Below are 13,308 nucleotides of genomic sequence, written 5' to 3'. Positions count from 1 at the left end.
TGAGGCAGGTAGCACGGAAAATAGACCCCGAACTTCAGGTCCGGATTAGGCAAGGGCACTAACACAACTAATAAGCCTTTCGACAATCACTGAAGGTAAGTATGTACAGTTCGACCAAATTTTAACACATTCTGAGATGGAGCCTGGTAGACTGCCTCGTATAATCAATACTAGATGTATTGCTAGACCTGAAAAGGGGGTTTATTTCATAATGGCAACCTCACACGACTCAGCCCATCTTTTAAATGTAAGTACAAGTGACATTCCTGACACTGGACCTTGATGTGATGAATGTGCTGTAACCGACTGTCCCACCTTCCTGCCACAGTGTTGAACACCATTAATGAGGTGACTGATTAGATCACGTCTCCTCCATTTCACCTTTAAGTAGCCTCTGATTGCACTAGATTCACTTGTTTTAAATAAACAGATTTTTTTAAAGTGTTTCATTGTTGCACAAAAGCACAAACACTGAAATAAAATCATCATCGGATCTTTATTGTGATATTAGATTATTGTAACTATCCAGCACACATTTTCACACAGTCAGGGTAAAATCTAACCACAGGCTCTCTTTACCACCAGTGTCTCAAAGGCTGGACTACAATGGATTATGAGATACCATAAAGTTGTCTGATGATTAATGCCAAACATTTGCCTGTAAAAATCTTCTCCAGTGTGAGAATTTGATGCTTGAATCTGATTTGTATCATTGAAAATTGAATATTTTTGAGCTTAGGACAGAATAAGACATTTGAAGTAGTCACCTTAGGCCCTTGGAAACTGTGAAGGTAATTTTTGGTTAGTTTGTTACGTTCTATAGAGAAAACAACCAACTGATTAATTGAGAAAATAATATGCAAAATATTTGATTAGGTAGTTGCACCCCTAATCTATATCTCATAATATGATACTGAGCTGACACTACATGGCTGTGTAAGAGACTTATTCAGTTAAAGACACACTGCGTCAGACTGAAAAGTGGCAGAAATGGTCTGATCACTCAATATGCAGAGATAAGTGTTAAAGAGCAGAACACGGCCCAGAAGTCCACTGTCATCCCAGAGTGCTCTCCTTTTTCAGTTCTTGCTGTAGTCATGCAGAAAGACTCAAGTGCAAGTCTCTTCAAATGCATGGATGACGCTGTCGTATGCAGGAGGGGGAGTCTGCGAGGGGAGGAATCCTTTAAGTCCGTTGCCCCCCAGCCAGAAGGAATGTCTCTTGTTTGGGACGAGTGAGGCTGAATCGGACGTGTTCGAAGCCGCTGTGTCCTCAGACATGCTGACCTGGGTGTCCTCTCCCATATCCAGGCCAGCCCTGCTCTTCTTGGGCAGTGGCCGAAAGGTGGAAGTCTCTGCGCCAGGCTTGCTCCCCAGAGGACCCACCGGCTCCAGAGAAGGCTGTCTGTAGACGCTTAGAAAAGTGCTCCTGTAAAGGCCCAGCTGGCCGTTCATGGGGTTGCTTGACTGTGAAGTGCCAGATTTCTTTTTAGAGCGCCTGGTGATCCTGGCGGTGGCCGTGCGCCTGGACGCCCAGGTCAACAGAACGTATATCAAAGCACCCAGCAGCAGGCCCACAAGCACAGAGAGACAGAAGGCTAGAATCATATCGCCTGGAAAGAGAAAACAAATCAATGCAGAGAATCAGCTAAGGGAAATGGTGAGGGATGAAAATAATGGTGGGAAATGTTTAGTAGAGTGTGAGGCCGGATGCGTTGTGTTCTAAAAACAGGGACGATTATTTCCCCAGATGGTGGATTCAACTCGTTTCAAGTTTGAAATAAAATCCTATTTAGCATACACAAGAAGTTTGCATCAGGTGAATAAAGTAGATCTCATATGTACCATATGTTTTAGAAATCTTTGCTCTGCTGTATTGAGTTATTATTGCTTGGCGCTGCTATACTGAGCACAATGTTACATAAAATCTTACATCACACCTGCTGTGTGGGTTCACGGTCGATTTAGTATCATTGTGTTGAAGCACAACCTGACTGTATCATCACCGTGACACGTTAAATATAACTCATGCTCTTCCGCCCTTCAAGGCAAGTTTATATGTATATTGCAGCACCTTTCAACAACAAGGCAATTTAAAGACGCCTCAAGACATAAACAGGCATCAAGATAAGATATGAAAGAAAAACAATATAAGTAGGACTTGAAGATCTAAAACTGAAATGCAGTTACAGTCCTAAATTTAACAGTGACAAACATAGAAGTTTTGAGCTGTGATTTAAAAGAACTGAGAGTTGCTTGCAGGAAATTTGTTCCAGATATGTGCTGCATACTGAAAGTCTTGAGCCTGGGGACGGAAAGCAAACCTGTCCTGGACGACCTGAGTGGTCTGGATGGTTCATAACATTGCAGCAGATATTTAGCAGAAATATATTTTTGGCCCTTAACCTATTGAATACTTTACTCAGAGCTAATTTCCTGATTTTTCAATGCACCACAGAAACTGACATTGAGTTTCAGTCTGAAAATGATTGAGTTTCAGTTGTCTTAAGAAAGGCATTTTTGGAGAAAATGTTATATGTTGTATCAATTGAACAACTATCACATCTGTATTTTACAATACACCATGCTGCTCGTACATATTAGAGGCTTCAGCTCTGTGAAATACTCCCTACTCTTCACAAGAAACAAATGTAGATACACTCACCTAGATTAAATGATTTTAGTATTTCCAAAAGGGGATGCGTTTCATTTTGTGCCATTATTCCACCATAAGCTGGAGTTAGATTCCACACTCACTCCGGGCAGACGGATGAACACTAAACTTTTTCCAAGACAGCCTTTTTGCTTCCCCCCCTACAGTGTTTGCTATGGCGGAAACTTCGCTGTCATGCTTCCTTCCCTTTCTGGCTTTAAAATTAGCAAGTGCATTGCTTATCTGTGTGGGACACAACAGTGGGAAACAGGGTAGTTTCCTTTTGCATCATTTCCTAAGGATCAATACTTTTTAACAATTGCCTTATTGACACCATATTTGTAAAGCACGTCATGTTATATGTGTTCTTATGTAACAATTATGATCACAAAGCACATCCTTCATGTGTACACAAGCTCTTAAGATGACTGTGAGGTTAGATTAAAAGAAACTAGATCCATTGAAAATACAACCCTATACCCTCTGACGCAAAAAGACTTGGCAAAGTGTCCTGACAAAGTTCTGGATAAACTAACCCATGAAAATCTAAGCATCCACAAGAGAGTCTGCAGGTTATCAAGCTCTCATTCTCAATGGGGACTTCCTTCAATTGTTGCTCTGTTCCCACTTTGCTCCTGCCCTCAGAGTTTTCAGGCTGATAACACCACAGACCAGCTCTCTGCAGCTCAGCAGCCAACCATTACCTCTATATAAAGTGATGTACACACACATCTTCACAAGACTGGATATAAAACTGAGGGTTTTATATGAGGTAACCTCCCTAGATGTTCAGTTATCACATCACACAGTTGTCCTGCAGGTGGAGCTCAAGTACCGCAATTTTGAGCACTTACCAGCCTTTATGATCTGGATGAAATAGCAAATGAAGTGTGTGGTAATGTTAGTTGTGGGAAAGGGCATCTTAAACAAATTAGCCAGTGATCTTCAGTAACACTGCTTAGCTTCATGCAATACTCTATAGTGTTTAAACATTATTTAGGACTGTGTCCACTGGTACATTACATGTTATTTTATGTTTTAAAGTGACGACGTTTTCCCCTTTGAATCTTCATAATTTTGAAGTCTGTAAAATGTGGCCCCAGCTCTCTTCTGCAGACACCGACAGCATCCTGTAACAATCTGATGTGAAGGATATCATCGCATATTATCAGTGGGTGATGGAACAAGCTCCCAGATACCACAGTAGTAATACCACAGAGCAAAAACACAATCTAGTCTGCATTATTAAAAGTATATAGACCTACTTAGCTTTTGCCCTCAAAATGTATTAAAGGTATCAAAAATGATGTAAAAATATGGAAACAGCCAAACAATGAGGAAGAAGACATCTCGTGTCAAATGTAATTTCTGAAAGATTTTCATAGATTCTGGATTTTTCACTGGGGGAGAAAGAGCAGAATTTAAGAAAGTAATTGAACTTAGTTGTGGGAAAACCATATCAGCAGATAATCTATACAGGCCTATTTCTTAAAATATGTCTGAAATGGAGTTTTAAAGAACAGATTTACAGTTTTTCAAGTCAGTTTAAAGCAAAATCAAGAGCCCATGTGAACAATGAAAGCGTTTTCTTGGTGTAATCATTCCAGTGTAATTGATAGGGGGGAAGGCACAGTCCTCATTATGAGCTCTATGGCCTTCATGGGCATTCAGGAGAGTGATCCAGACAAATTCAGAGCATCATTCCTCTGCGGAAGAAAAGAATGAACCCTTTTGTCCATAAATATTAGCAGGGCAGGAACCAGACCACACACTTCCGCCCCCCCTCCCGCCCCCCTCCGCTTCATGTGCTCACAAACTTCACTTCACGCCACCATGTTTCATTTTCACCGTTACCATTGGCAACCAGGCAACACACACACACACACACACACACACACACACACACACACACACACACACACACACACACAGACGCAGTCACTTCCTCTGCAGTCAGCCTGCTGCTCAGCGCGGTGAGGGGACGGACCTACATGAGGATTCTCCGGCTCAGCGACGCTCCGCGGCTCCACAGGTGCGTCTGGTCCAGCGCTGAATACCTGCTCGTTTTGTGCTCAGCTGGGTTGAACTGAAATGTCATGAAAACGTTTGTGTCCAACTTCGAAACTTCTTCGAGCTCATTCAGAAATGTCCTCACTCGACACTCTGACTTCCCCTTTGATAGCCCTGAAATGCTAATGAGTGTGAGGTTTGCACATTTGTTAACGTAGTCACACTGTGCTCCAAGCATTTTACCTGTGTGTATGTATGTGTGTGAAGCATGTGTGTGAAGCATGTGTGTATGTATGTGTGTATGTATGTGTGTGAAGCATGTGTGTATGTATGTGTGTGAAGCATGTGTGTATGTATGTGTGTATGTATGTGTGTGAAGCATGTGTGTATGTATGTGTGTATGTATGTGTGTGAAGCATGTGTGTGAAGCATGTGTGTGAAGCATGTGTGTATGTATGTGTGTATGTATGTGTGTGAAGCATGTGTGTATGTATGTGTGTATGTATGTGTGTGAAGCATGTGTGTATGTATGTGTGTGAAGCATGTGTGTATGTATGTGTGTATGTATGTGTGTGAAGCATGTGTGTATGTATGTGTGTATGTATGTGTGTGAAGCATGTGTGTGAAGCATGCCTGTTGTCCTTGGACACAATAGCTGCTGCATGTGTTAATGTTTGCTGGTCTTTGTGCAGCTCTGTGTCTGTGTTCATGTTTGTTTCTTCCTGTAAACTTACAGAGAGCTGCTGACATTCAAGTTCAGATGCCTTACATGTGTGAGCATGAACCTTTTACAGGAAATGAATAATGTATGGTTCCTAAATAGTATAATTATCCCATTGTTTAGCACTTGTAGCCTTTGAAAGCAAAGTAAGAGAAGATGTTTGCATAATTTGATGGGCACCTGACTGTGAAACCACAGGTGTTACTAACAACATTAATGGCTCTGTTTTAGACCATGCATCTGCACAGTCGTTAGTTTCTTTATTTAGACCTGCTGTTATATGTCAGAATGTCTCCTGTGCTCACGGCCCACATGGATTATTTCTTGTGTTATCTTGTGACTAAACTATAAAAGTACAGACGACATCATTTAGCATTGTAGATAATAGGGTAATGAACATTTGTTTATGCATGAAAGCAAACTCTTTAACCAGAATGCTCTGTCTGCAGGAACATGAATAATATTACAAGTAGAAGCAACATAATGAAAGAGTTGAAGACATCATCAACAAACCCAAATGAAAAAAAATAAGATTAAACTTAAATCAAGGACTAAAATAACAGTCAAAACCATCACTTTCTGCTGGGGGTCAAACTGTGAGAGTGCACAGTATATTTATTATGTTCAATTTAACTAATGGTTAAGTTCACTGAGCTGCTTATAAACTAGAAAAGCAGTTAGACAGTTGTCGGTTCTGAAAGTTGGCTTCAAGTCAAACAGCGTAGTAAAATATCAGCTTGAGAAAAAGGCCTCAAATGAAACTCTCCTAACATGCTTCTCTTTTGCAGGCAATGAAAGGAAGAAGTGCTTCTATTGGATAGTAAACCTGCTTGTCCCTGCATGAAACCTGAGATTCAATTGGACCTGGTCCTGCAGTGAAATTAGAAAGAGAGAGAGAGAGAGAGAGAGAGAGAGTAAGGGAGCGAGAGAGGGAGGGAGGGGCAGAGGGGATGTCCCTCTCAGGACTGTTGTGAAGGATCATCAGCATCAGTGACCCACCTTGACATACAGCTGCGGTGAGACGACATGGCCTCTCCAAGGCAGTTCGGCCGAGGGTCCGTGGACATCGCTAATGTGATGCAAAAACTGCAGGGTAAGTGTCATTCTTTGGCTCAGATGGCTTCAGGACAAAACATCCTCTCCTCCAGCGCCGCTGCACGGTAATATTGTGCTGATTCAATGCCTGGGCTGCGTGCCCATCTGAAGTTTGTCAGCTTTTGCAAGGCAGGATGCTCACACACTCATGCTTACATACACTCCCTCCCACAGACTCACTCATATAGAGGCTGTTTGGGCTTAGAGTTGGAAAACTTAAACTTCTTTCCCCTTATTGCCTTTATGATAATGGGGCATTCTTCCAGTTAAGGGTTTGTCTGTTCACTGTGTAATTGTGTCTCTTATAATATTGTAAATGGCTTTATTCAAAAGGCTTGAAGAGTTATAAAATGCACAAAAATTACAATGTAAGGTATTTTTTTAATCCTTCAAAATGATAAATTGTATACATTGTGTAATTGACATGTTCTCAGGCACTTGCAGCCTTTTCTTCACACGTTTAGTTTATTTGATTTAGTGTGCACATGGTATCTTTTGTCACCAGGTTTATTTTTTCCAAGTCAGCCTGTAATCTTATTTGCAATAATAAGAAATTCAATGCTCGTTCTTGTGTTATCTTGTGACCAAACTACAAAATGACATACTGCATTGTGTGACGGCCTGGATAGGGCACTTAAGTTATTTAGAAGAACATGATTCGTGGTATTGTGAAACTCCTGATCTCAACACATGATTCAAAGCTCTCCTTTGATGAGCTTGTCTTCACATCTTCAAATCAGGTTTTCTTTAGAGACTAGTTTGCCTAATTTGTTGCAGAGAGGCATGCATTCGGACATCATGGCATTATCCAAGTAGCGCCAAGTCATCCTGTGGTAAAAAGAGCTTAATATTTTTTGGACACGTATGATTTTTGACTAATCTTTCTCCTGTTTTTGATCATAAGATTTATGCAAGTCTGGGGTTAAAAGTTAGCTTCTTTAGTTTGAGACGCATCAAAAACATTTAATCTGCTCTGAGTCTTGACATGAGATACTGAGTCACAACGACTGCAGCTTCATGAATGCACTGAACAACACTAAAACCTGACACCCTCTCTGCCCTTGGTAAGACAATGGATCGATAGCGCAAGTCTCTTTTTGTTGGTGTCCCCCTTTTGTTACAAGGGCATTAGGCCACTACCATCACTCCACTGTCCGGTCGACTCTGGCTGCACAGTTCAGATGTGTTTTAGGGATGTACTGTATGGCGGGAAATTTTACACGTTATAGCTCGTTACCATGGCTGCTGTTATGAAATATTTGTCTGTGGTTGTGCCAGTGTTGCCCAGTTCCTGCTGTACAGAGACTCGGTTTCCGGTGTGCTGCACATCTATTTCCATTCACTTGTTATCACGAACAACAAGGGCAAAATTTGTCATCACAAACAACACCTATCATTTGGTTGTGAAGGACAATATAAACTCGCTCAAAGTGAATTAAAGCATGTTTAAGTCTCTCTAAGACATTTTCTCTTATTAATGCTTTAAGTGATAAACATGAAGTTTCATTAGCTGTTGCTGAAAATAACAATCAGAATTCAATATAATAAATACAAAGAAATGTATTTTTGAATTGTATCTTTCTGACCTATCATAGAAAACCTTTGATAACCTGAGAGTGAAATTTACTTGAAGGGTGCACAAATATCATAATCTGAGTGCCAGCCCCTGTTGCGTGCTTCGAGTCAGGAAGTGGAATTTGGTGTCATGTCACATCTGGAAGACATTCTGCCAGTGGTTTTAGGTGTTCTGTAGATGGCGAGCGGCAAGGTAGTCTCGTTTTTTTTGCAGCTTCCTGTCATTAAAGGCATCCTGCAGGGAGGGTTACAGCACGCTCACTTGAGCAGGGGTCCATCTGGGTGGGTGAATTATTGACACCAGCAAATCTATAGCACTGTGAAAACTCACTGATGATCTTTATAGTGTTGATTGTTGTACACTGTGTATCAAAAGAGGAACCTCTTAAACTACTGAAGATTCTACCTTTGTGAAATTCATATTTGTATCTGTGTGTCCTCCAGGGACATATGGCGATAGAGTAGCAACACCTTGTGCCCTAAAATGCCCTCAGGGTGCAATTGATGTCTGTCTGTTGCATGGCAGGCATGTTGCTCTCATTATGACTTGGCTTTTGTGGGTTTCGGTTTAGTTGAGACTGTGTGTCAAACAGGAAATGAAGGAACACAGCTGGTGAAAGGTTTGTGGTGACGTCTTGAAGTGTGGTGAGTCCCCTCCCCAGAAATAAGGAGAAGGATCTAATCTGACATAAGGACAGATATGAGCCTATTTCTAATGAATATCGTTTGAGATTTTTATCTGATTTCCAGTAATTATTTCTGAAATGTTAAGATGTTTTTAGCCTCTTTGCTTCCTGTGATAAGTAATCAAGTAATGCAGCCTGAAACAGAAAATCATTAGGGTTGCAACACACAATTATTTTCTCAATTCACCAGTTAATTTCAAAATAGTGAAACAAATGCCCAACACAATGCTTTTGGAATGATATAAAAGCAGAGAAGAACACATTTTAGAGACTGGAACTAGTAACTGTTGAATGGCATCTTGGCTTTAAAAGGGATTGGAATGATTTATTCAATAACTGACTGGCTCACCTCTAAGAATCACATGTTCTGGTAAAATACCTCTCTACTTTAGGAACAGTAACACAAGATTGCACCTTTGTTATAAAAGGTCACAGGCTAAATATATTGAGAACTGCTGTGCTGGAGCACACCCACTGTTAGAAATCTGAAGGTGGAGCTTTTTCGTCGTGGTTGGTGTAAAAGCGAGTAAAAGAAAGGCAAGCTTGCATGTTGTCAGCTGTAAGAGATGCTTCTACTCCACAGTGTCAGTAACAGCTGCCCAGACAGCCACCACACTGTTATGATCTCATGAACCCAGAGCCCAATTCCCACTCTGCATGAAGCCAAGCTGCTGCAGAGAGTTTTAAATACTTAGTATTGCCGAAGGTAGCAGTTTAAAAAGCACCATATCTGTTCTGTGATCCTATGTTCCTTTGTTCTGTCTGTTTTTGAATATTAGGTTACAATTCTGTCATGTTGTTTTGCAGATCAGGAAACCATTCACTAAGTAAATTCCTGTGTAAAGCATCTCAGATCGGACTGGCTTGAGTCCAGCCGCAGAATCATTTCTTGTCCTGCCTAATTGTTGTTGGCCTGTTGGAGCTAAAGTAGGGCTGCTGTCAACTAAATGGAAAAACAACAGAGTGAGTGGGCTTTTACAGTGCTCCCAGATGACCAACACACGTCAATGAAGCCAAGTACCTACAGTGCAGTATTGCCAAAGGTATCATCTGTCCTAGGATCACCTTAAGTACTCCATTACTCATGTGAATTTGCAGATGTGTTAGTGGTTTGATGCACTGCGTGCTGTTTGTTGCTGGGAATATCCACTTTTAATTGCCACTTAGCTGCTAGTCCTACATCAGGATTAATTAAATCACTTGACCAAGACATAATGACTCAATGATGGTCAGCTGTTTTACATGAGTATTTCATGCTTGTCAGAGTTATCATGTCAGAAAGTATTCAGACCCCTTCACTTTTTTTCACATGTAGTTATGTTTCAGCTTTATGCTTAAATTGTTTCATCAATCTTCACGCAGTACTCCATAATGTCAAAGGAGAAACTGAAATTTCATGTTGTCATAAGTATTCAGACCCTTTGCTCAGTACATAGTTGAAGCACCTTTGGCAGGCATTACAGTCTCGAGTCTTCCTGGGTATGATGCAGCAAGTTTTGCTCACTTGATTTTGGGGATTTTCTGCCAGCGTTCCCTGCAGATCCTCTCAAGCTCCGTCAGTTTGGGTGGGTGTTGGTGGACAGGTCAGGTCTCTCGCCAGGACATTCAAGGACATTCACAGTCCTGCGATGTCTTTCAAGTGTCAGAGCAAAGGGCCTGAACACTTAATGTGATATTTGTTTTTTATTTTTAATAAATTTGTGAACATTTCTAAAATTCTGTTTTCACTTTGTCTTTATGGAGGACTCAGTGTAGATTGATGAAACGATTATATCATAAGGCTACAGCATAACATAATTTGAAAAAGTGAAGGGGTCTGAATACTTTCTGAATTCACTGCATCCAGACCTGACATACATACATTCATATTATTATACACATAGTGAACCATCTAACTAAGTTCAGGACTCTGGACAGCTCCTTAACAGCTTGTTGGATAAAGTGCTGAGCAGCTGAAATATCAGGAAAACTTCAAGTTATCGTTTGCAAGTTTGTTTTCTTATTTCTTATGTTCTTTTTCTTTCGTTTTATTTTCTAATTTTGATGACAGTCCTAAAAAATGTTTTCAGGAAGTTGGCACTGAATGCTTTGTCAGATTTGTAATCTTTTAAAATTATTTTTGAATCAGGTAGTTCCTGATTTAAAATCTACAAGTTACTTCTTGTTTCTGAAGCTTTCAACCACTTCATGTGGCCTCCTCAGTGGGTGAATGTTGTGCTGGGAATAGCTTTGTCAAACTGTTTTTTCCAAGGTCAAGAATTCAGCTTTGAGCTGAAAATCTTTACCAGTTTTAATCTATTTTATCTGGACAGTTAGTTGTTGTATTGCAGCTTGTGTTTAGATAATATTCGCCATTTGAGAAACACTTGAAAATGCTTTAATTAGAATGAATTATAAACTCAAGGTTATCATTTTGTATTTTTATCATTTGTCCTCACTGACAGACCAGTTTGAATATCTAATTTTTTTTTTGTAAAGGGCTTAGCTGGTCACTGATTGCTGTATCGCTAAAAGCTCATTGTTCTCAGTGCATGCAGCTGTCAACAATGTTTTAATGTGCTACTTCTAACCTTTTGCTGTTTTGAAAGTAAAAGAAAAAAGAAAATCCACTTTCACCCAAATAGCTTTTCTGGGCCAGTTCCACCAGCAGTCTATAGAGCAGTAATAATAGAATCACAAGCTCAGGCCTATTTTTAGTTTATCAGAAAAGCTTTTAGTGTGCCGGTGGTCTTGAAAGAATAAAGGGATTTTTCTGCAGGAGATGATAAGCTATCAAGTACCATACTTATTCACTATTGTGTGTTATATTCAGAAGAGTGAAAGAGTAGTCCAATAGAAAAACAGCCTGACCAGAGATGAAGTGGTTCTGCTAGGTCTTACAGGATAAAAATGGATATGCTTTCCAGCTTTGACATGATGCTGTGCATGCAAAGGGAATCCCGGGGTGGGTGTGTCTGCTTTGTCGTCACAATAGCATTGACACTGAGAGAGAGAGAGCAGGTGGTAGATGTCATTCATCAGCCTCAGCATTAATTATTAAGAGATGCTGCACCATGGTGAGCTTTGTGCTGCAGTCTGTCTAATTAATAGGTCTGCAGGGACTTAAATTTATTATACAGCCAAAGTTTAACAAAGAAATCAATTTTCTTTCATCAATTTTTATATTTCTGTCATCATTGCCTCAGACAATGTAATGTTTTTTTAAATGTGTCAGTCTCATGGTAGATTAGACAAATCTTATAGGCAAACACTGGTCCATAGACACACATACACAAACACACACACACACACACACACACAGAGACAAACCAAGCTTAAATCGGGATAATGCAGCCAAGGCTGTGACATCACCACCTCCCAAATGCTGATTGGTGGAGCCATGCATCTAGCTGATCCTTCTCCAGCCTCAGACGATACGATGATACAGCGAGGCAGTGCAGCGGGGGCTGTGCACATCCACACAGGCATGGCTCCTCTGGGTGGGAAAAACACAGGAAGAAGGAAGGATGGGATTGTAAATCACCCTATCTATTAGAGTTTTCCCCTCTGCCGTCCGTGTGTGTGTGAGTGTGTGTCTGTGTGCGTGTGTGTGTCAGTGTGTCTGTGTGTTAGAGTGTCAGGGAGGAGGGGACGTTTTCATCACAGCCTCCAGCAGCTCTTTGGCTTTCACCGGGGAAACCAGGCAGCCAGATCTGTTTTGCTTCCTGCTGGGGAAAAAAAGAAGGGAAAGAACAGCTGTGTGTTTTCGTACCAGTTTTTCCAACTGTGGATCTTTTTGTGGATTTTCACGCATACATATATGTACGCTGGAACTCATGAAAGGCAAAGGGAAAGAGCCCGAGAGCGGGGTGTAGAATGGCTCACTATAAGGATGTATCTGTCAGGAAAACTTCTTTAAACCTGGTGACTGGATTTTTTCAGTATCTGCGTGGTAAGTAGGGCAGCAGCACCCTTCATCTCTCATCTGTGTGATCCTACATAGCTAATATGGGACATAACATATGCTAATGGTTTGTAGGTGAATCCCTGCTATGTGAACTAGTTACTGTGCTGCACAAACACAGCTGTATGTGTGCTGCATGTGTGTGTATTTGTGTGTATGTGTGCATCTGTATGTGAGTGCTATGCTTCAGTGGGCATCCCCTGTGCATCAGTGATGAAGCATTTGCCTGTGGCTTAACTTGATGTCTTTGCTCCCTTTATAGCCTGAGCATTGCTTCTTTAAACACGTGACCACTATCTATATCACTAAGGGTGGATGTTTAAAAATGGCCACCCTGTGCACTGTGCAGGACTAGCCTACCGGCATGCGTGACAAGGATGTTAGAATTCAGTCCTTGTCGCGAAACAAAATCGCTACAGCAAAGAAATCAGTTGTTTTGTTGTACGTTTTGCATAATGCATGAGGCTTTGTGGCCGAATATATTAACAGGCCACAAAAGAGGCTGAGGGTGACCCGAACAATCACGCATGTTATTGCTGAACACAGAGGAGCTTGCGAGATGTGTTGGCCGAAATTTCCTCCCCACTCAGTCTCTAATCTCCTCATATGACCTCTTTCTGAGAGGA

General features: G+C 41.0%; 2 protein-coding genes across 8 annotated transcripts in view; one reads left to right on the top strand and one right to left on the bottom strand.

The window, feature by feature from the left end:
- Nucleotides 1-477: 477 nt before the first annotated feature.
- myct1b (myc target 1b) lies at nt 478-2,823 on the bottom strand. Its single transcript, XM_071499084.1, has 2 exons — nt 2,665-2,823; nt 478-1,612 (listed from the first exon to the last, which is right to left on the bottom strand). Exons 1-2 carry the CDS (start codon nt 2,717-2,719, stop codon nt 1,110-1,112), a joined length of 558 nt encoding a protein of 185 aa, XP_071355185.1. The 5' UTR covers nt 2,720-2,823; the 3' UTR covers nt 478-1,109.
- A 1,693-nt stretch (nt 2,824-4,516) lies between these two features.
- Nucleotides 4,517-13,308, top strand: part of syne1b (spectrin repeat containing, nuclear envelope 1b) — a 78,444-nt gene continuing 69,652 nt past the window's right edge. For 4 of the 7 annotated variants that reach the window (XM_071498916.1, XM_071498915.1, XM_071498914.1 and 1 more), the window contains exon 1: nt 11,849-12,670. In XM_071498916.1, coding sequence (XP_071355017.1) covers nt 12,595-12,670 — 76 coding nt within the window. In that variant the 5' untranslated portion in view covers nt 11,849-12,594. Of the gene's footprint in view, nt 4,685-6,171; nt 6,477-11,848; nt 12,671-13,308 lie in introns of those variants that run through there. The other 3 variants (XM_071498917.1, XM_071498918.1, XM_071498912.1) reach the window with 2 other exon arrangements.

This window comes from Trachinotus anak, unplaced genomic scaffold, assembly GCF_046630095.1.
Source record: "Trachinotus anak isolate AG129_WGS33_773 ecotype Australia unplaced genomic scaffold, CSIRO_AGI_Tana_v1 ptg000015l, whole genome shotgun sequence".
Classification (NCBI taxonomy): domain Eukaryota; kingdom Metazoa; phylum Chordata; class Actinopteri; order Carangiformes; family Carangidae; genus Trachinotus; species Trachinotus anak.
Note: the sequence above shows the minus strand (reverse complement) of the source record. Positions and strands in the feature narration are given on the sequence as shown.